Source organism: Procambarus clarkii, chromosome 53 (assembly GCF_040958095.1).
Source record: "Procambarus clarkii isolate CNS0578487 chromosome 53, FALCON_Pclarkii_2.0, whole genome shotgun sequence".
NCBI classification, from domain to species: Eukaryota; Metazoa; Arthropoda; class Malacostraca; order Decapoda; family Cambaridae; genus Procambarus; species Procambarus clarkii.
The window spans coordinates 21,765,697-21,790,139 of NC_091202.1; the positions used below are offsets into that span (position 1 = coordinate 21,765,697).

At 48.3% G+C, this 24,443-nt stretch overlaps 1 protein-coding gene across 1 annotated transcript in view; it reads left to right on the forward strand.

The window, feature by feature from the left end:
- The window catches only part of LOC123767200 (corticotropin-releasing factor receptor 2), a 102,539-nt gene that overhangs the window by 43,939 nt on the left and 34,157 nt on the right, over positions 1 to 24,443 (forward strand). Inside the window, exon 3 of the mRNA XM_069304759.1 lies at positions 19,205 to 19,330. Within this exon, the coding sequence (XP_069160860.1) occupies positions 19,205 to 19,330 (126 nt within the window). The remainder of the gene's footprint in view (positions 1 to 19,204; positions 19,331 to 24,443) is intronic.

Here is a 24,443-nt window from a genome sequence, read left to right on the forward strand (position 1 = left end):
GCGAGGCGGAGAGCGACAGTAATTTAGAGGGCGTGCGGGATGAGGGCTCCAGGATGAGCCAGGGCGGCTCACTTTACACTAAAGCTTCACAGGAGGCGCCCGTTTGTCCTGTCGCTCCGCCACTATTGGGCGGGCACCGTTGAAGAGATGCCTGTGAGCAGGACCGACACCAGAAATAGTTAGGGACGACATCCGGCAGCAGGGTGAGAGTCCAGGAGCAAATTTTGTAAACGAATCCGTAGGAGCTGTGCAAGAAGAAGGCGGAGCGACTGAGATATTTCATGTATCAGCAATTGAAGAGCAGTGGTGGAAGTCCCAGGGCGGTGGTGGAAGTCCCAGGGCGGTGGTGGAAGTCCCAGGTCGGTGGTGGAAGTCCCAGGTCGGTGGTGGAAGTCCCAGGTCGGTGGTGGAAGTCCCAGGTCGGTGGTGGAAGTCCCAGGTCGGTGGTGGAAGTCCCAGGTCGGTGGTGGAAGTCCCAGGGCGGTGGTGGAAGTCCCAGGGCGGTGGTGGAAGTCCCAGGGCAGCTGGCCCTTTCCCAGGCGGTGGTGTGGGGCTCGGCCCAGCTAGTGCAGCAGTTATGGGGGCCAGAGGTTAGAGCCCCAGGCCACCAGGTGAGGGTTGGCTGGAGGTAACTGTGTTGTGAAATTACTGGTGAATACAAAGGAACCTCTAGTGAGGTGGGACCCAAGAGCAGCAGTCCAGAGTGTTATGCTCGCGTCCCGGGGCTTATTGATCTATATATATTGACAGTGGATTGGGCAGTGGCCGCCCAGTTAGTAGTGACCAGGAAGAACAATATATTGTTACTATGGAGGCGGGTCAGAAATTTAGCTGCGGCCCGGGGGATGCCAGGGGTCGCCAGCCAGCACGAGTGTCGAGACATTCATTTACTACAAATGTCATTGTTGGTGTAGCTGAATTACATTTGGTTTTGGGAGTAATATAAGAGATTTGTTCCTGTAGAGCTTGGCGAGGCGAGTCTGTGGACACGCCACAAGCTTACATTACTATAATTATGTATTAAAGTAGCCTAATACCCCAGACTACCAGAAATGTCAGAGGGAGAATTTTGATTTATCCAGATATTTTCAATTTAAATGTAATTTATTTGTGACCAAATTTATAGATCAGATTAAAAACTCATGAGTGACGCAATGAATGTCTGTGGGTGTTTTTTTTTTAGGAAAATATTAATTTTTATATATGATTTATTGGCCCAGAGTAAATGGTTTGTTGACTAAATTTAAACTGTAATATTGATATAACAATATTTTCAATGAAATCATGAGCTATTATTGTGATTAAGTATATGAACTTTTGATTGTGATGGATTGATATATACATATTGGCCTAGAAGAGGCTTTATAGGCATCCTTTGTATAAAGGACAGTGATAGAAATAGATTGAACATTTTACAAGCGAGGCTACCGGAAGTCCAGCCACATTTATGGTAAGGTAAACCTTCAGAAATCAGTTCCATGTATGACAGTCTTTATTTGAAGTCATTTTGATGTTAGTAATGTATGAGTAATTTGTCCAGGAAATGTTGTAAAGCTGGAATACGATGTTATTACTCATTACCTTAACGTCCCCGTGAACAGGGCGGTTCCACGAAAGGTCCTCAAACACTTAACTGGCGCTGTTCAGATGGCAGTATTGTCTTTGGTAAATATAATAGTGGGCGTGATAGGTGACCAGGAGCCACCTATCACGCCCTAGGGAGCCATTGGTCAGCCGCGTGGTTGTCCCGCCTTCCGCCAGAGGTCTCTAGGGGGGACAGAGGCCATGTTATGAACAGGTATACGAGCCCTCAGTGCCCACCCAGCCTTTGTAGGGGGAGTATGTTGCGTGCTGCTCTCACTACCGTCAAGAACCTCTCGCTTTCTCAACATGACATTCTTTAGTTTTTACGGATATTATTGATTGTCTAATTATTTTTAATAACAATAGGGTCTCCCTGAATAAACTTCTAAAAATATGGGAGCTTATTTTTTTTAATTTTAAGCCGGAACTATTTTATGATCAGTTGCTTATTATAGGTTAAGGAAGTTACAACACAGATGAGCTACAACCAATAGGTCCGTTGTGTTGCGAGTGTTGTGCCACAACACTTTTAAAAGAATTTGGTTTGTTTTGAAATGTTTTTCTTTGCTCGGGAATTTATTGGAGGCAAAAACCTCACCATTTTTCAACCCCAATTGTACGAACGTATATTTTTTTTACATATTTTTAGCGCAGTCTCATTTTTGTTAATAATTTATTTTTATTTTCACCATAACACGCTGGGGATTAAGTTTTCTTTCACAGCCTATCATGGCAAATTTACAGAACCTATGATTTTTGTTCTTGTTTCTCGAAGCTTGATATTTATAAAGAAAATTATAGCACCACAAAGCACAAGAGTTAAGAATGCTGCAAAATACATATTCTTTCTATTTTTGCATTTTCATGCGTGTCCGAGGGCTGATCTATTGGAATTATTTATATTAATAATAATGGAAATGTTGCATCAGTGTTTATGTAGTCAATATCCAGTTATGTTCTGCTATCAAGGCTCAGATTAAGTTTATTATTGATATGAATTGCTACCTAATCAACATAATGTGACTTATAGCACATGTGACATTTGTAGTGGCATGATTATGTATTACGTTACCACTGCGCTACGGAGACCCCACAATGTGACTTATAGCACATGTGACATTTGTAGTGGCATGATTATGTATTACGTTACCACTGCGCTACGGAGACCCCACAATGTGACTTGGAGCACATGTGACATTTGTAGTGGTTTGATTATGTATTACGTTACCACTGCGCCACGGAGACCCCACAATGTGACTTGGAGCACATGTGACATTTGTAGTGGTTTGATTATGTATTACGTTACCACTGCGCTACGGAGACCCCACAATGTGACTTGGAGCACATGTGACATTTATAGTGGTATGATTATGTATTACGTTACCACTGCGCTACGGAGACCCCACAAAGCCCCGTGGCGTAGTGGTAATACACTCTCCACGCGCTTCGTCAACGATTTGGCCTCGGTTCGTATCCTGGCCGAGGAGGATTGACTAGGCACCACTCCTTAATTGTACGCCTCTGTTTACCCAGCAGTGAATGGGTACCTAGTTGCTTGATCGGGAATGTCAGTCCTCACCGCCTGACTCCGCCAATAGCACCTGTCCTATGCCCAACCATTTGGGCTCGACGGTAGAGCGACGGTCTCGCTTCATGCGGGTCGGCGTTCAATCCCCGACCGTTCACAAGTGGTTGGCCACCATTCCTTTTCCCCGTCCCATCCCAAATCCTTATCCTGACCCCTTCCCAGTGCTATATAGTCGTCATGGCTTGGTGCTTTCTCCCTGATGGTTCCCTTCCCCGCTCCTGGCCTGTAGGGCAGGCGTGTCAAACTGAGGGGCCCCCGAGGGCCATATGGGCCACATTTGTGGTGTCATGAGGGCCACACACCACAACCGAGGGTCCCCCGAGGGCCATATGGGCCACATTAGTGGTGTCATGAGGGCCACACACCACAACTGAGGGCCCCCGAGGGCCATATGGGCCACATTTGTGGTGTCATGAGGGCCACACACCACAACTGAGGGCCCCCGAGGGCCATATGGGCCACATTTGTGGTGTCATGAGGGCCACACACCACAACTGAGGGCCCCCGAGGGCCATATGGGCCACATTTGTGTTGTCATGAGGGCCACACACCACAACTGAGGGCCCCCGAGGGCCATATGGGCCACATTTGTGTTGTCATGAGGGTCACACACCACAACTGAGGGCCCCCGAGGGCCATATGGGCCACATGTGGTGTCATGAGGGCCACACACCACAACTGAGGGCCCCCGAGGGCCATATGGGCCACATGTGGTGTCATGAGGGCCACACACCACAACTGAGGGCCCCCGAGGGCCATATGGGCCACATTTGTGTTGTCATGAGGGCCACACACCACAACTGAGGGCCCCCGAGGGCCATATGGGCCACATTTGTGTTGTCATGAGGGCCACACACCACAACTGAGGGCCCCCGAGGGCCATATGGGCCACATTTGTGTTGTCATGAGGGCCACACACCACAACTGAGGGCCCCCGAGGGCCATATGGGCCACATTTGTGTTGTCATGAGGGCCACACACCACAACTGAGGGCCCCCGAGGGCCATATGGGCCACATGAGGGCCACACACCACAACTAACTGAAGTCATGTAATAAAAATTATTCCATAATATAGCCTCATACAGGAATACAAAGTAATGAAGTACTTTAACAAAAGGAAATTATGAACGGCGACAAAAACATCTATACAACAACAACAACAACAAATACATTGTTCAAAAGTTCCAACAGTTCTTCTGTTGTAAATGTTCAAAATGAACATTTATTTACGACTATTCAACCATTTTTAGTGTTTTCTCACGAGGCTTCACACACCTTTTTATGACAATTTTAATGACAATTTTTGCTATGTCTGGCTGCAATGTCGTTCCCACTTTGATCAGAAATGACAAGCATTGATCACTTGTTCTCTGAGAACAAGTGATCAACGAGAACAAGTCTTGTTCTCTGAGAAGTTTTTGTTGATTTCTTGAACAGTTTCAAATAACTGTTCACATAGAACCGAACATTGCCATCATCCTTGTGGCGAAGGTTCTCAAGTTGATGAACTTTTCAGGGAGGTATGAAAAGAAACCATTTACCCCACTTCAAGACACTTTGCTCTGAATGTAGAATCCGTCTGCATTTCTAATGGTTCTATCTGCAGACTTTCTCCTGCCTTGGCAACATCAAAAGTGAAGTTGATTTAGGCCATTAACAGTTAACGTCGTGGCTATATTTAGAAGTCTTAACTCGCTCGCCTCACAGCTGCATTCGTGTTTCTTTTGTAGTTTTGAAATCTATTAAAATGTGATAGTTTATATTATAAAAACTGCATTTTTGGCCGTAAATGACCAAATTACAGGTGTCTTTGTGTGGGGCACAGGTGTGCTTGCAAAGGGCCGCAACCACACGTGTTTGACAGGTGGGGCAGGTGTTTGACCTGTAGAGGTCTCTGCTCTCCCCCCATCTCCAGGGCGACCATGCAGAGGGAAGCACAAACAAAGCAAATGAGCTTCCGAAACATTCATGCGATAAAACCGTTGGTGTGATTACTCGAATAAGCCCAAGCTTTTAGTCTTATGCATGAAGTGAGACCGTCGCTCTACCGTCCAGCCCAAGTGGTTGGGCTAAGTTGTGTCGCATGTGACGAGAGTGGACCACACCTGGAATTACGTCTGGCCGTCCATCCTGCCATCATAATAGAACGTCGCATTTTGACGTATGTTCTACCTAAGGGCAAAAATTTAAAATGGAAGCGGCTCGCGAAATTGACACACACTGTCCCGTTTTCTGTTTTGGCTCCTCTGGATGGTTAGGATAAGGGCACTTTAGTACGACGGTTTCTTGACGTTGGGGAACCTTAGGAGGAACAGGGCCGTGGGGCAAGTAGCAGTTAAGGGGCAAGATAGTGTCAGGTGCTGAACCAGTTGATTGGTGTTTCTGTTCCGATTATTCGGAGCTTAATTTCACCAGCGAAGACTTCCACAAGTTTTGTAAAGTCATAATTGATTTTAACCCTGGAAACACAAACCGAAACTGTCTCCACTTGTTATAACTTGTAATAAAGTTGTTCCATCTTGGCTTAACATGTTTATGACGTATTAGAACGGTGTTATAACTTGCTATATTGGTTGTTATAACTGGTTAGGTGTTAAAACTTGTTTGAATGTTGTACCAACGTCGTAGTTTCGGTGTGTGTTTGGCAGGAACGATCCATTAAACGTCGTTCCTGAACTAAGAGAACACATTCTGGTGATTTTGGAGTTAAGGCAATTTATCCTAGTTAAGTCACTGAAGTGTGTAGTTCCAGCTGTTATGTCTGTAAAACCATTGTTATAAACGCGGCCTCTGCTTTATACAGCCTGGGGTGGACACAGGTGTCCAGCATCAGTTCAAGTCGCTATTTTGGAAGGTAAAACATTATATTTTCACGTGTGTCAAGGGTAACATACATGTACTCTGTCGAGGGGAGTGTAGTGTGTTGTACTGACGTGGTCCTGTAGTGTGTTGTTGTGTGTGTACACTAATGGGAGGGTGGAGGCTGAGGAAGGTGGTCCGGCACCTTTACTGCTGCCCCCCAGGGAACACTGTTGCCTGTAGCTGGGGGAGGGGGGGGGTACTGGGCCCCGGAGGCTGCTGGGCTCAGCCCTCCTGCCACCACCACCACCACCACCCACCACACATTAGGTGTAACGGTGCTTCTGAGGACGCCCCTGTCTGTGTGTGTGGTATGTTGTGTGTGTGTGTGTTGTGTTTATTGTGTTTCTGCGTGTGTGTTGTTTATTGTTTCTGCGTGTGTGTGTGTGTGTGTGTGTGTGTTTCTGCCCGAAACGCTGCGCGTACTAGTGGCTTTACAAGATTGTAAATTACCTTGCTGTGTATTCTCACAAACCCAATGTACCTTCTTATATATAAATAAATAAATAATTAGTGGGTGTGTGTGTGTGTACTCACCTAGTTGTACTCGCCTAATTGTGCTTGCGGGGGTTGAGCTCTGGCTCTTTGGTCCCGCCTCTCAACTGTCAATCAACTGGTGTACAGATTCCTGAGCCTACTGGGCTCTATCATATCTACATTTGAAACTGTGTATGGAGTCAGCCTCCACCACATCACTGCCTAATGCATTCCATCTATTAACTACTCTGACACTGAAAAAGTTCTTTCTAACGTCCCTGTGGCTCATTTGAGTACTCAGTTTCCACCTGTGTCCCCTTCTTCGCGTCCCACCAGTGCTAAATACTTTATCTACCCCTGTCAGTTCTTATGACAATTTTAAAGGTAGTGATCATGTCTCCCCTAACTCTTCTGTCTTCCAGTATCGTGAGGTTTAGTTCCAGTAATATTTCCTCGTAGCTCATACCTCTCAGCTCGGGGACTAGTCTGGTGGCATTCCTCTGAACATTTTCTAACGTCGTTTTGTGTTTGACAAGATGTGGACTCCACGCTGGAGCCGCATATTTCAGTATTGGTCTGACATATGTAGTATACAAGGTTCTGAATGAGTCTTTACACAAGTTCCTAAAGGCAGTTTTTATGTTGGTCAATCTGGCGTACGCCGCTGATGATATCTTTTTCATGTGGGCTTCCGGGGACAGGTCTGGCGTGATAGCAGCCCCCCCCCACCCCCACCCCCACCCGGATTTGTTTTTACTGATTCCGGAAGAATGTCATCTCCCAACTGGTACCTTGTGTGTGGCCCTCTGCTCCCTACACCTGTCTGCATTATTTTACACTTGCTCGAGTTAAAATCTATTGGCCATTTGTTGGGCCATTGCTTCGTGGATTGGAGGAATGTTGGATCATTCATTCTGCTCGTGTGTGTGTGTGTGTACTCACCTATTTGTGCCTGCAGGATTGAGCATTAGCTCTTGGACCCCGTCTTTCTAGCCGCCGGTTAGAAAGCAATTATTCTAAAGCCATTATCTGAACCAATTATTCCTGGCATATTTCCATATCATATCTCCTTTTAAAATTATGAATAGAGTTTGCTTCCACAACGTGCTCCTTTAGCTCATCCCACTCTCCCACAGCTCTCACGCTAAATGAAAACTTCCCAACATTTTTATGACACACTAGCAGTACCCGGCCAAGCGTTGCTGTGGCTCAGCAATCTTCCCTGTTCCCCAGTCCTCCCCCACCATTCCCCACTCACCCGTCTCCTCGGCCTCCCAACCATTCCCCACTCCACCGTCCCCCCATCCCCTCGTCCTCACCATCCCAAACTCCCCCGTCCCCTCGTCCCCACCATCCCAAACTCCCTCGTCCTCCCCACCATCCTCCACTCCCTCGTCCGATGCCTTCCCAAGTGATCTGATGGTCCCATCACTGAAACATAAGAAAAAGTTAAAAAATGAAATGAAAATATGAAAAAATAAATAAACTATACTCACGAAATGAACGGTATGGTAAACAACACAGCTCAATTCCAACACAAAATGTCACACAAAATAATTAAATCAAAATGAAAATAAATCAAAATCAATGAAAATTCAATTTATCAATGCAATCAGAAACATTGAAATGGAATTGTAGCATATTTAGTATAGTATGTGTGTTGCTCTTACATGCAACAGATGGCGCTGTTTTTCCAAAACGCATGTTTTTACCTGTCACAGGTGAGGCATGTATATAGTAGATATATAAAAAGACGCGTCTATTCGAATGCAACGTTTTGTCAAAATTTCAAAGCAATCGGTAAAGAGGTTTCGAAGATTTCCTTCACATGAAAATCACAGTTTTTCAGAAAAAAACGTTTTTTTACGGTCACAGACGTGACATCTATACAGTATGTATATAAAAACTTGGCCGGATGCGAATGGAACGTTGTGTGAAAATTTCAAAGCAATCAGTGAAGAATTTTCGGAGATTAGCGGTTATGCACAAACGAACATTTCCATTTTTATTTATATAGGTTTGAGTCTCAGGCTTCCACCCTTGTACTCCTGGTTTTATTTGTATTTAATATGAACACTTTTTATATTTCCACTCTATCAGTCCCTCAATGTATTTTATACGTCTCTATCATAGCTTCTCTCTCATTTTTTTTTCTAGCGTTGACAAGTTCAGTTCTTTCCGTCGCTCTTCGCATCCCTTGCATTTCTGGGACGAGCCTCATCGCAAACTTTCTGAACCTTTTCCAGTTTCCTTACATGTTTCTTCAGATGGGGACTCCATGATGGCGCTGCATACTCTAAAACTTGTCTCACGTTGGCAGTATAACGCTCTCTAAATGTCTCATTTAGTTTCCTGAAGGATGTTCTAGCTTTTGCTAGCGTCGTGTACGCTGCTGATGTTAAGCTGTTCATGTGTGCCTCTGGAGTTTAGTGTGTTGTTACGTCCACTTCCAGGTCTCTTACTCGAATTGTCACAGGTAGGTAGTTTCTTTTCATTGTGTACTGTCACTATGATCTCCTATCACCTAATCCCATTTCCATCACTTTACACTTGCTCGTGTTGAACTCTAGCAGCCATTTCTCCGACCATCTCTGCAACTTGTTCAAGTCATCTTGGAGGATCCTACAATCCTCATCTGTCACAACTCTTCTCATTAATCTCGCGTCACCCGAGAACACCGACTTATAAATCTCAATTCCTGCAAACATGTCATTTACGTATATTATAAACAGAACCGGTCCCAGCACCGATCCTTGAGGTACTCCACTCGTTACTGTTCACCAGTCTCACTTGTCGCCCCTGACTGTTACTCTCTGACTCCTTCCTGTTAGGTAGTTCCTTACCCGTGTTAGGGATTTTCTGCTTACTCCCGCCTGCCTCTCAGGTTTGTATAATAATCTCTTGTGAGGTACTGAATCAGAGGCTTTTTGGCAGTCAAGTAATATGCAGTCTGCCCATCCTTCCCTGTCCTGCCCTATTCTTGTTACTTCATCATAAGACTCCAGCAGCTTTGATAGGCATGATTTCCCTCCCCTGAACCCATGATGATGTTGGTTTTGGATCATTCAATGTTCGTGAAGTCATGATGATGGTAGCACACTGTTCCCTTTTAAACTGTGGCGACCCCGACCAGCCTATGACCTTCCCGTACCCCACACATGCTGCCTGCAAGTTTGGGAAAGGCTAGCCCCGAGCGTCTGGTCTCTAACTCTGGACAAACATTCTCTTTTATACTATTAGTATATTTTTGGAGCAGGTGTTCACTAATTCACATGTAATTAAACACTACAGCGTTGTGAATATTGTTACTTTTCTTTGGGATTTTCTCCATTCTACGCAAATATCTTCTACCATCAGGAATACATTCTGTAGTCAACTGAGACGGGTATACTGAGCTTACACTTGATTGATTGATGAAGATCAAGCCACCCAAGAGGTGACACCAGCAGCAATAACCCGTAAGTGGTGGATTTTTTTAGAGTGAATGTGATCGTTGGTCGTGAAAGGATATACTGTGTTGAGCTCGCATTTAAATCGTCAGTCCTTACTATGTGGCTGCTATCGCGGGGGAGGTTACTGCTTGAGTGTTTGAGGGTCTCCAGCTGCTGGACACTATTGATGAGGGTCTCCACCTGCTGGACACTATTGATGAGGGTCTCCAGCTGCTGGACACTATTGATGAGGGTCTCCAGCTGCTGGACACTATTGATGAGGGTCTCCACCTGCTGGACACCTTTTTGACCAGAAGAGTGGCAGTGTTGAATGCTTCAGGGTGGTTACTGCAAGATTCAGGGACTCTTAAAGCTCTTCTAAGGTCGTTGGTTGCTTCACATTCCAGAAGATAGTGAAGTAATGACTTTTCTGTGACAGTTTGGCAGAAGATGCACTCTCACTGTCGGGGTTCACCAATCTCCCAGTTGCATCTGTAACCTAGACGTAGTCTATATAACCTAACTGCTATTTCCCTGTGGATTCGTTTTGGGATATTTAACCTTTCTAATTTGGTTGCCTGAAGATAACATATTGCAGAGGGCGAACCTTCAGCTACTCTCTGGTGTAGATTGTTGAGGTGTGAGAGTGGTAGACGGTTAGAATACGTTAAGTGAGCAGGTGGAGGAGGCCAAGACCGTCAGTAGTTTCAAAGAGACATATGACAAAGAGTACTGGGAAGACGGGACACCAAGAGCGTAGCTCTTATCCTGTAACTAAACTTAGGTAATTACACACACATTCACGCACACGCACAGGGGAATCGACCGGGTAGACAAGGATAAACTATTCAACACTGGCGGGACGCGAACAAGGGGACACAGGTGGAAACTGAGTACCCAAATGAGCCACAGGGACGTTAGAAGGAACTTTTTCAGTGTCAGAGTAGTTAACAGATGGAATACATTAGGCAGTGATGTGGTGGAGGCTGACTCCATACACATTTTCAAATGTTGATATGATAGAGCCCAATAGGCTCAGGAACCTTTACACCAGTTGATTGACAGTTGAGAGGCGGGAACAATGAGCCAGAGCTCAACCCCCGCAAGCACAACTAGGTGAGAGTACACACCCACAAAGTGTATCAGCAAGGCGGACAGTCTGCCTGCTATCGTACCTCACAGAAGTTTCCACATTTTCAGAATGTTTCCTTCGCCTGTACCTCTCCATCTTCCTCCCTGCTGCCAGTATACTTAGGGAGGGGAGAGGCGAGGGAGGGGAGAGGTGAGGGACGGGAGAGAGGTAAAGGGAGGGGAGAGGTAAGAGCTGAGCATCGTTAAGTTAAGGCAACCCACCCAGGACTCCCAGGAGAGGGAGAGGCCTAAGGAAAGGGAGGGTGAGAGGACCAAGGGAGAGGACCTCTCCCTTGGTCCTCTCTGTGTTGGTGGACCAGAGGGTAAAGTTATCACCACGCTCTCACTCCTGAGGGAGAGTAGTGGTGATAACCAGTGAGGGGGAGTGGTGGTGATAACCAGCGAGGGAGAGTGGTGGTGATAACCAGCGAGGGAGAGTGGTGGTGATAACCAGCGAGGGAGAGTGGTGGTGATAACCAGCGAGGGAGAGTGGTGGTGATAACCAGCGAGGGAGAGTGGTGGTGATAACCAGCGAGGGAGAGTGGTGGTGATAACCAGCGAGGGAGAGTGGTGGTGATAACCAGCCAGGGAGAGTGGTGGTGATAACCAGTGAGGGAGAGTGGTGGTGATAACCAGTGAGGGAGGGGGGTGATAACCAGTGAGGGAGAGTGGGGGTGATAACCAGCGAGGGAGAGTGGTGGTGATAACCAGCCAGGGAGAGTGGTGGTGATAACCAGTGAGGGAGAGTGGTGGTGATAACCAGTGAGGGAGAGTGGTGGTGATAACCAGTGAGGGAGAGTGGGGGTGATAACCAGCGAGGGAGAGTGGTGGTGATAACCAGCCAGGGAGAGTGGTGGTGATAACCAGTGAGGGAGGGGGGTGATAACCAGTGAGGGAGAGTGGTGGTGATAACCAGCGAGGGAGAGTGGTGGTGATAACCAGTGAGGGAGAGTGATGGTGATAACCAGCCAGGGAGAGGGAGGGGGGTGATAACCAGCCAGGGAGAGGGAGGGGGGGGGGGGTGATAACGAGCGAGGGGGGGCGTCGCCCCAGGCGGCGTCAGGTTACCGATATCATGCTATCCTGGCGCCATTCTTCCTTTGCTTCATGTTCCCAAGGCCTACTGAGTCACGTTCTGAACGCGTCGTGTCTCTGTACGTTCTGAACGCGTCGTGTCTCTGTACGTTCTGAACGCGTCGTGTGTCTGTACGTTCTGAACGCGTCGTGTGTCTGTACATTCTGAACGCGTCGTGTGTCTGTACGTTCTGAACGCGTCGTGTGTCTGTACATTCTGAACGCGTCGTGTGTCTGTACGTTCTGAACGCGTCGTGTGTCTGTACATTCTGAACGCGTCGTGTGTCTGTACGTTCTGAACGCGTCGTGTGTCTGTACATTCTGAACGCGTCGTGTGTCTGTACGTTCTGAACGCGTCGTGTGTCTGTACGTTCTGAACGCGTTGTGTGTCTGTACGTTCTGAACGCGTCGTGTGTCTGTACGTTCTGAACGCGTCGTGTGTCTGTACATTCTGAACGCGTCGTGTGTCTGTACGTTCTGAACGCGTCGTGTGTCTGTACGTTCTGAACGCGTCGTGTGTCTGTACGTTCTGAACGCGTCGTGTGTCTGTACGTTCTGAACGCGTCGTGTGTCTGTACGTTCTGAACGCGTCGTGTGTCTGTACGTTCTGAACGCGTCGTGTGTCTGTACGTTCTGAACGCGTCGTGTGTACGTTCTGAACGCGTCGTGTATCTGTACGTTCTGAACGCGTCGTGTATCTGTACGTTCTGAACGCGTCGTGTGTCTGTACGTTCTGAACGCGTCGTGTATCTGTACGTTCTGAACGCGTCGTGTGTCTGTACGTTCTGAACGCGTTGTGTGTCTGTACGTTCTGAACGCGTCGTGTCTCTGTACATTCTGAACGCGTCGTGTGTCTGTACGTTCTGAACGCGTCGTGTCTGTACGTTCCGAACGCGTCGTGTCTGTACGTTCTGAACGCGTCGTGTGTGTGTACGTTCTGAACGCGTCGTGTGTTGCTACACAATACATTGGAAATAATTCATTGGAATAAAGACACCAATACACAAGCTGCGCGAGCCATTGTTAGCCATAAATTAGAATGTGTGTAACGCTGTCTGGCCAGTGTTGCACGCCACACACTTGGAGTCAACCTCAATAAACCTTGCAGGATTGAAGGAGATCTTGTAGGAAGTGTCGTAAGGAGGTTGAGGTCAGGGCTCATGCCACCCTTGAAGGGGTCGGCCCCTATCACCACCTTCATAAGTAAGTGAAATATGGAATGTGAAGTCCGTAGACTTTAACTGTTGCTTAAGAAACCGTGGTTACAGTGATGGGGTAACAAAGGCAAGGTGTATGTGGGGGTGGGGAGAGTGTATGTGGGGGTGGGGAGGGTGTATGTGGGGGTGGGGAGGGTGTATGTGGGGTGGGGAGGGTGTATGTGGTGAAGGGTGTATGTGTGGGGTTCGTAAGGGGGAGCGGGAAGCTGAAGGTGAGGGAGAGCCACGAACACACGGTCGACAGCTGAGCCAGCAGTAGGAAGCCCTGGAGCACTCGTACATATTCTGGCCAGGTGTTTCATCTTCTGAAATCAATTGATAGTAAACAAATTGAAATTCAGAATTGCTTGTGGCGTCTAAGGTATATTAGTCCAGACAGGCAGGGTGGGCCAGTGGGCCGAGGTCCCTGGCTACAGGGAGGGCCAGTGGGCCGAGGGCCCTGGCTACAGTGAGGGCCAGTGGGCCGAGGTCCCTGGCTACAGGGAGGGCCAGTGGGCCGAGGGCCCTGGCTACAGTGAGGGCCAGTGGGCCGAGGTCCCTGGCTACAGGGAGGGCCAGTGGGCCGAGGTCCCTGGCTACAGTGAGGGCCAGTGGGCCGAGGTCCCTGGCTACAGTGAGGGCCAGTGGGCCGAGGTCCCTGGCTACAGGGAGGGCCAGTGGGCCGAGGTCCCTGGCTACAGGGAGGGCCAGTGGGCCGAGGGCCCTGGCTACAGTGAGGGCCAGTGGGCCGAGGTCCCTGGCTACAGGAAGGGCCAGTGGGCCGAGGTCCCTGGCTACAGGGAGGGCCAGTGGGCCGAGGTCCCTGGCTACAGGGAGGGCCAGTGGGCCGAGGTCCCTGGCTACAGGGAGGGCCAGTGGGCCGAGGTCCCTGGCTACAGGGAGGGCCAGTGGGCCGAGGTCCCTGGCTACAGGGAGGGCCAGTGGGCCGAGGTCCCTGGCTACAGGGAGGGCCAGTGGGCCGAGGTCCCTGGCTACAGGGGGGGGGCCAGTGGGCCGAGGACCCTGGCTACAGTGAGGGCCAGTGGACCGAGGTCCCTGGCTACAGGGAGGGCCAGTGGGCCGAGGTCCCTGGCTACAGGGAGGGCCAGTGGGCCGAGGTCCCTGGCTACAGGGAGGGCCAGTGGGCCGAGGTCCCTGGCTACAGGGAGGGCCAGTGGGCCGAGGTCCCTGGCTACAGGGAGGGCCAGTGGGCCGAGGTCCCTGGCTACAGGGTGGGCCAGTGGGCCGAGGTCCCTGGCTACAGGAAGGGCCAGTGGGCCGAGGTCCCTGGCTACAGGGAGGGCCAGTGGGCCGAGGTCCCTGGCTACAGGGAGGGCCAGTGGGCCGAGGTCCCTGGCTACAGGGAGGGCCAGTGGGCCGAGGTCCACACTGGCGTTACCAACATCAGGGACTTGTTGGACCTACGAAGACAGCTGAGACCGAGGGAGACAGCTGGTGACCAACTAATCATGTTAGTGATCGCCCTGACAAGAGCCACGTACACACACACACACACACACACACACACACACACACACACACACACACACACACACACACACACACACACACACACACACACACACACACACACACAAACACACAAACACACATGAATTATGATATCAACATTGGGGAGGAAAGTTAATTCTGCAGAAAATGTTGAAGGAATCATTTTAGTATCGAAAGAGAAAGCCATTGTAGCAGTTACTGACAACCCCCAGAGAACCCCTGGAGGTACTGACAACCCCAGAGAACCCCTGGAGGTACTGACAACCCCAGAGAACCCCTGGAGGTACTGACAACCCCAGAGAACCCCTGGAGGTACTGACAACCCCAGAGAACCCCTGGAGGTACTGACAACCCCAGAGAACCCCTGGAGGTACTGACAACCCCCAGAGAACCCCTGGAGGTACTGACAACCCCAGAGAACCCCTGGAGGTACTGACAACCCCCAGAGAACCCCTGGAGGTACTGACAACCCCCAGAGAACCCCTGGAGGTACTGACAACCCCCAGAGAACCCCTGGAGGTACTGACAACCCCCAGAGAACCCCTGGAGGTACTGACAACCCCCAGAGAACCCCTGGAGGTACTGACAACCCCAGAGAACCCCTGGAGGTACTGACAAACCCCAGAGAACCCCTGGAGGTACTGACAAACCCCAGAGAACCCCTGCAACCTCACACGTCACTGGGGAGGCAGTTTCAAGATACTCAGGACAGTAAAAAAGGAAGAATATAATTAAAAACTTAGAGAAATATAATGAAATTTATTAAAAAAAAAATGTGAGGAATGGATAACAGCATAATAAAAGCATTTGAGAACATAAGAATGGAAGTAACTGCAGAGGGCCTATTGGCCCATACTTCCTCTTGATGCTTCTATATTGGTACGGGGTCTTGAAGTGGGTAGAATATAGTTGTGCATTAATTGGCTGTTGATTGCTGGTGTTGACTTCTTGATGTGTAGTGCCTCGCTGATGTCGAGCCGCCTGCTATCGCTGTATCTATCGATGATTTCTGTGTTGTTTGTTAAGACTTCTCTGGTGATGGTCTGGTTGTGGGAAGAGATTATATGCTCCTTTATGGAGCCCTGTTGTTTGTGCATTGTTAATCGCCTGGAAAGAGATGTTGTTGTCTTGCCTATATACTGAGTTCTTTGCGGCTTACAGTCCCCAAGTATATGGAAGCTGATCAGAAATACATTTCACATATGTAAATGCACATTAATGACACTATGTAAAAGACACATCGAACACTTTATGTAGGGCATACGTAAATCTGTGTATCTATGTATTTACATATGTAGGTTAGCTTAGCATTTTAAAAGCACCGAATCACCTTCTGTGGTTGATTGTTCAATAAACCCTTGAACTACACAGAGATCACACTAACGTGATACATCAAATGAACAAATCCACAAGGGCCGTGACGAGGATTCGAACCTGCGTCCGGGAGCATCCCAGACACAACAGGACACAGGTTCGAATCCTCATCACGGCCCTTGTGGATTTGTTCAACACCTGAACTATATGTTTAACACATCTCTCACCCTGTCCATGGAGGACAGAAGAAAATGTATATATGCTGGTTAGCATTGTAAATGTCTGGCCACGTCTGTGGTAGAAAATAATATTAAAACGAAAGTCCCCAGGTGGGCATGTGAAGGTATAGACGACGTTGGTTTCCTTCAAGGCGTTCAAGCAGAACGCCTTGAAGGAAACCAACGTTTCAGGACTGGTACAGGAAACGCAACAGGACAACGGAGGGAAGAGTCAACAGCAACAGGACAACGGTAGGAAAACAGTACGGTACTATAGAGAGGAACTAAAACAGCCACAAACGAATACACTCAAGTCAGTTGGGAAATTGAAAAGCCATTTCAAATTAACATTACGACAAAAGCCTCACACCAACCAAACTGTTTGTTCAGCCACACGAGGAGAAAACTAACAGTAAGAGTCCATGTGATCACATTGTGAAGACATGGAGGAATTCTTGCAGAAAACGACAAGGTGTGTGAGCAATCACCTAGAGATTTAAAGACAGAAATACAGACAACATTGCATGGAAACATTTATAATGGAGAGGAACAGATAAACAGGAACCCAGTGAGGAGAGAAGCAGCACGAGGAAGATGTTTATCATGATTGTAAAGTTATATTATAAAAGTAACTTTTATCTCATCCTTCGTGAACACCTGGTGTTCCAGCTGTTGAGACCAGCTGTCCACCACACCAGCTGAGGACTGTCCACCCCCCACGGTCACCAGCTGGTGACTATGGACCAATCATCGTGTCAGTAGCGTAGACGCAGCCTGCGTTAACCAATCAGGTCGAGGTTACCGTGAGCTCTTACGATAGTTATCTGGTCTTGTACGACGCAATGTTTACATTTGGCGCCGCTCTTGGTGTAAAGATCTTCCTCTTTGACCCAGGCGTGCCTTCCTCAAGACGTATCCCAGGACTCTGGGAATTAATTTAAAGTTGAACCCGCTCCTTAAATAGAATCCTTCAGAGTAGATATTGAGAGGCAAGAGCCAATAGACTGGCGAGGGAATTGATCATTGTGCCATAGGGTTGAATAATGCATGGAGAGGTGCAAGGCTTCTTGCGGAAGCTATTGGGTATTTCTCTGGCAATCTTCCCACAGTCATGAGAGATTCCGAGAGGGTAGTCAGTGGTTACGAGGGAGACAGATGGTAGTAACTACTGGCTCGTTAAGTACCATCCAGTACTTACTACTATCCGGTAGTTAACTACCATCCAACCTATTGGATGGTTAACTGGTTGGAAGTACTAGTAACTACTGGATGGTTAACTGGTTGGAAGTACTAGTAACTACTGGATGGTTAACTGGATGGAAGTACTAGTAACTACTGGATGGTTAACTGGATGGAAGTACTAGTAACTACTGGATGGTTAACTGGATGGAAGTACTAGTAACTACTGGATGGTTAACTGGATGGAAGTACTAGTAACTACTGGATGGTTAACTGGATGGAAGTACTAGTAACTACTGGATGGTTAACTGGATGGAAGTACTAGTAACTACTGGATGGTTAACTGGATGGAAGTACTAGTAACTACTGGATGGTTAACTGGTTGGAAGTACTAGTAACTACTGGATGGTTAACTGGATGGAAGTACTAGTAACTACTGGATGGTTAACTGGATGGAAGTACTAGTAACTACTGGATGGTTAACTGGATGGAAGTACTAGTAACTACTGGATGGTTAACTGGTTGGAAGTACTAGTAACTACTGGATGGTTAACTGGTTGGAAGTACTAGTAACTACTGGATGGTTAACTGGATGGAAGTACTAGTAACTACTGGATGGTTAACTGGATGGAAGTACTAGTAACTACTGGATGGTTAACTGGATGGAAGTACTAGTAACTACTGGATGGTTAACTGGATGGAAGTACTAGTAACTACTGGATGGTTAACTGGATGGAAGTACTAGTAACTACTGGATGGTTAACTGGATGGAAGTACTAGTAACTACTGGATGGTTAACTGGATGGAAGTACTAGTAACTACTGGATGGTTAACTGGATGGAAGTACTAGTAACTACTGGATGGTTAACTGGATGGAAGTACTAGTAACTACTGGATGGTTAACTGGATGGAAGTACTAGTAACTACTGGATGGTTAACTGGATGGAAGTACTAGTAACTACTGGATGGTTAACTACTCCGCTTCCTGTAAGCCAGTTGGGATCTTTCTCTTGTTGTTGAGGATAAATGTTGGAATCTGACAACACCATCCTGGTACACTGTACCACTGGTACTAACACTGTACTTCTGGTACTAACACAGTACTACTGGTACTAACACTGTACCACTGGTACTAACACTGTACTACTGGTACTAACACTGTACCACTGGTACTAACACTGTACTACTGGTACTAACACAGTACTACTGGTACTAACACTGTACCACTGGTACTAACACTGTACTACTGGTACTAACACTGTACTACTGGTACTAACACTGTACTACTGGTACTAACACTGTACTACTGGTACTAACACTGTACCACTGGTACTAACACTGTACTACTGGTACTAACACTGTACTACTGGTACTAACACTGTACTACTGGTACTAACACTGTACTACTGGTACTAACACTGTACCACTGGTACTAACACAGTACTACTGGTACTAACACTGTACCACTGGTACTAACACTGTACTACTGGTACTAACACTGTACTACTGGTACTAACACAGTACTACTGGTACTAACACTGTACCACTGGTACTAACACCGTACTACTGGTACTAACACAGTACTACTGGTACTAACACAGTTCTACTGGTACTAACACCGTCCTGGAACACTCCCACAGGTGACTACTGTAACGCCACCTGGGACTCACTGTACTGCTGGCCGGCGACGAAGGCGGGGACTACGGTGAAGCTATCGTGCGCCACGGTATTCAGCGACGTGCCTGACCTGCTCCACTACCCTGACGGTGAGGCCCCTGCATGGTTGTCTGTGGTGAGTGGTTGTGGCTGTGGTGAGTGGTTGTGTCTGTGGTGAGTGGTTGTGTCTGTGGTGAGTGGTTGTGTCTGTGGTGAGTGGTTGTGTCTGTGGTGAGTGGTTGTGTCTGTGGTGAGTGGTTGTGTCTGTGGTGAGTGGCTGTGGTGAGTGGTTGTGTCTGTGGTGAGTGGTAGTGTCTGTGGTGAGTGGTTGTGTCTGTGGTGAGTGGTTGTGGCTGTGGTGAGTGGTTGTGTCTGTGGTGAGTGGTTGTGTCTGTGGTGAGTGGTTGTGGCTGTGGTGAGTGGTTGTGTCTGTGGTGAGTGGCTGTGGCTGTGGTGAGTGGTTGTGTCTGTGGTGAGTGGTTGTGGTGAGTGGTTGTGTCTGTGGTGAGTGGCTGTGTCTGTGGTGAGTGGCTGTGTCTGTGGTGAGTGGTTGTGTCTGTGGTGAGTGGTTGTGTCTGTGGTGAGTGGTTGTGTCTGTGGTGAGTGGTTGTGTCTGTGGTGAGTGGTTGTGTCTGTGGTGAGTGGTTGTCTCTGTGGTGAGTGGTTGTGTCTGTGGTGAGTGGTTGTGTCTGTGGTGAGTGGTTGTGTCTGTGGTGAGTGGTTGTGTCTGTGGTGAGTGGCTGTGGCTGTGGTGAGTGGCTGTGTCTGTGGTGAGTGGTTGTGTCTGTGGTGAGTGGTTGTGTCTGTGGTGAGTGGTTGTGTCTGTGGTGAGTGGTTGTGTCTGTGGTGAGTGGTTGTGGCTGTGGTGAGTGGTTGTGTCTGTTAACCTGCTTCACAACCCGAGAACCACTTTGTTCCAAGTAAAAATGATAGCATAGAGGTTCGTGGACCAAGTTCAAGCCAGACGGGCCGCCATAATATCTCACGCGATGGAATACCACATTTTTTATAAGAAAACTTTGAGTTGCAGAGTCCACCACAACCCTCAACTTGGCTTGAAGTATTCCATTGTCTTCTCGGTGGTGTCTTCCATTATGTTCTGCCCAGATGGTGCCCCAAAAGGATTGTTTTTTTATGCATTGGACAGCTTCAAATATTATTTTCAAAAATTTCATTTGTTCAGATTTATTCTTATGGTATGATTGATCCTTAAATAACGGATTTTGTCATTGATGCATCACGTTAGTGTGATTGCTCGCTGTGTACCAAATAATTGTTTTCGATTTTGATCTAGGGAGCGTATCTGACGTACTGTGTTTTCAAGTGCGGGTAAATGGTGGGAGCAAGCTTTTAATTCGGTTTTAATGCTGAGATAGATAGAGAGAGAGAGAGAGAGAGAGACAGAGAAACGGAGACAGAGAGATAAAGGGGGAGAGACAGAGAAAGAGAGAGCAAGCATTAAATTGGTAGTTATCACATTGCCTCCTGACTTGCGTTTACCGAAACGTTAGTAGGTAATTATTCACTCGACCTGGTACCACCATCTCTCCCCCCCCCCCCCCTTAACACCTTCATCTGTACATGTGTTGAGTGATACTTCAAATGTTTACAACACCTTGTGAAGGTGTTTACAACACAAGGCGTGAGACAACATCCTCCACGCTTGTCCGTTAGTCACAACATGTGAGAACGAACCCATACTCAGCCTGTGTTCATTCCACCCAGCGGCCAACCCCAAAGATCCCATTTTTATCATGTTATTCATTTCATCTGGGAATTTTCTCAAATATAAATTAATATTCTATATTTAACATGTTGGGAATATTTAGGCGCAGGTCACTCACCAACACCACCGTCACTCACCTACACCACCGTCACTCACCAACACCACCGTCACTCACCTACACCACCGTCACTCACCAACACCACCGTCACTCACAACAGTAATTAATTACTCCGTGTCGAAGGACCAAATGATGCCGGCCTCGGTAAGAATAATTCATTTCTGTAATTGACTTCATTGTTTCCTAGAACTGTGAGGGACCGTGAGGGACTGTGAGGGACTGTGAGGGACAGTGAGAGACTGTGAGGGACTGTGAGGGACAGTGAGAGACTGTGAGGGACTGTGAGGGACAGTGAGAGACAGTGAGAGACTGTGAGGGACTGTGAGGGACTGCTAGGGACTGTGAGGGACTGTGAGGGACTGTGAGGGACAGTGAGAGACAGTGAGAGACTGTGAGGGACTGTGAGGGACTGTGAGGGACTGTGAGGGACTGTGAGGGACAGTGAGAGACTGTGAGGGACTGCTAGGGACTGCTAGGGACTGTGAGGGACTGTGAGGGACTGTGAGGGACTGTGAGAGACTGTGAGGGACTGTGAGGGACTGTGAGAGACTGTGAGGGACAGTGAGAGACTGTGAGGGACTGCTAGGGACTGTGAGGGACTGTGAGGGACTGTGAGGGACTGCTAGGGACTGTGAGGGACTGTGAGGGACAGTGAGACTGTGAGGGACTGCTAGGGACTGAGGGACTGTGAGGGACTGCTAGGGACTGTGAGGGACTGTGAGGGACTGTGAGGGACTGTGAGGGACAGTGAGAGACAGTGAGGGACTGTGAGGGACTGCTAGGGACTGTGAGGGACTGAGGGACTGTGAGGGACAGTGAGAGACTGTGAGGGACTGTGAGGGACTGTGAGGGACAGTGAGGGACTGCTAGGGACTGCTAGGGACTGTGAGGGACTGTGAGGGACTGTGAGGGACTGTGAGAGACTGAGGGACTGTGAGAGACTGTGAGGGTACTACCAGGACGGTACTGTGTGTCTCGGACTCCACGCGTGAGTGAAGAGGAGAAACTAGACTTATTTAATTAGGTTAATTAAGAGTCTGGAGTAAGCCTGGGCGGCAGTAATGGTGCTGTTGGCAGGGTGAGGGTCGTTAGGGCCACCACGAGCTGATGGACAGTTACGCCGACGCTTCAGGGCCTCGGTGGGGGCGGTGTATGTGTTGGGCTCGTGTTGTGGCGGGACGCGCCGGTCCGGGGTGATGTTAGGGGCACTGGTGTGTCCCTGTCTGTCCCTGGGATAGTGTTTGGTCCCTTAAGAGGGGGTGACTGGGGTGGCTGGTCCCTCTGGTCATGTGCTTCGGTCTCCGCTTGTTGGGGCTCTGTGCTGGGCCCCAGCTGGGCGGGAAAGTACAATTTCTGAATTAGTGAAAATAGGCTGGTGGGGCTGTGGCGGAGGCTCGGCCGCCCTGGCTCCGGCTGTGGCAGGCCTAGACTGGGCTTTATGATAGGCCTAGTATAGGCTTTATCTCTGGCAGTACCTGCTGATGCTCTCCCTTCCTGCGCCTTGTCCGTGGCAGAGTGGGCCTCGTGGTCACCTGGCCTGACGACCTAGTGGACCAACCCGCCGTCCTCACACAATGTCGCATACTGACCTATATCCTACACTCGCGTCAGAAATTGTCGCGCTACAAAAATGGTCGCGGCTCGCGAAGTTGTCGTATGGTCCCGTTTTCTTTGCTGGGTCTTCTGGTAGGTTAGGATAAGGGCACTTTAGGACGACGGTTTCTTGACGTGTGGGAAACCTTAGGAGGACGGGGTGCTGGGATGGTCATTACAACAGCCCCCCCCCCCACCACCCCACCCCCATCCGCAATTCTACCCCCCCCTCCCTCCCTGGCAAACTCCATCAAAGAAACATTTTCATCTTTATTATATATATAGTAGGGATACCCGGCTGTACCCGGGTCTCTTACCCCATTCTTTTCACCCTATCCCCCCTCTGACCCACTCTTAACCCATTCCCCCTTATCCTCTTGGTTCTCATCCCCTTGGTTCCTCCCCTTGTCCTTCCCTCTTACTATCCCCTTCCCCCCCTCCCCCTTCTGGTTCCTCTCTCTTCCCCATTTCTCTTAGAAAATTAAATGTTACGAAGCACTGAAACAATTGGATCTCTTAGAAAATATATTACAATCGCTAAAACTCTAGGGGAATCACACCAAATAATTCACACCTGACACCAGGAAAATCGAATGGGGTGTCTTGTGCATTTAGCCTAAAGTCTCCAAAGGAATTCGTTGACTTACTGCGGGGCACACGGGCCACAGGGATAAGAGCCTCGTTGGACGTAGAATCACTGTTTACCAACGTACCTGTGGATGAAACAATCGGGAAGATAGCGGACAGAGTGTATCGTGATCCGGCCTGTACTCCTCTTGACATACCAGAAAACATATTAAGAAAGCTACTCCAAGCCTGCACTAAAGAGGCACCCTTCTTGAGCCCGGATGGGCACATGTATAAGCAAGTAGATGGGGTCGCCATGGGTTCTCCCCTAGGTGTCCTGTTTGCGAACTTCTACATGGCCACCATAGAGCACCGGGTCTTAGTTGATATGGACTTGAAACCGGCCATATACTGCAGGTATGTTGACGACATTTTTATGCAGGTACCTGATGTCAGACATCTGTAGTAGCTGAAGGAGGCATTTGAGCAGAATTCGGTGCTAAGTTTCACTTACGAGATGGAGAATGATGAGAAGCTGTCCTTTATGGATGTAACAGTCATGGAAAGGAGCGGAGGTTTCCACACTGCAGTCTACACTAAGGAAACAAACATAGGAATGTGCCTCAATACCAACAGTGACTGCCCAGACAGGTACAAGAGGAGTGTTGTTAACGCTTATGTCGACCGTGCTCTCAGCCACAGCTCAGGATGGAAGCAAGTCGATGAAGAACTCTGTAGGGTAAGGCCGGTCCTAGTCAACAATGGTTTCTCTAACAGTTTTGCTGAAGACATCATAAAAAGAAAGGTGAAACGCCATGCAACCTCTGAAGAATTAACTGACACAACACCTGTATCCCCTATTAGACTGTATTACAAGAACGTCTTTTCGACGGCTCATAAAACGGAGGAAAGTGTCCTGAAAGATATTATTAATAGGAACGTTATGCCCACAGACAAAAATCAGAAAATACAATTGACAATTTACTATAAAAACAAGAAAACGGCCAACCTAATCATGGAAAACTCCCCAGACACCAAACAGAACGTCTTGAAGAAAACCAACGTCGTCTATGCCTTCACATGCCCGCTTGGGGACTGTCAGCCCCAAAGATCTCAGTATATAGGCAAGACAACAACATCTCTTTCTAGGCGGTTAACAATGCATAAACAACAGGGCTCCATCAAGGAACATATAATCTCTTCTCACAACCAAACCATC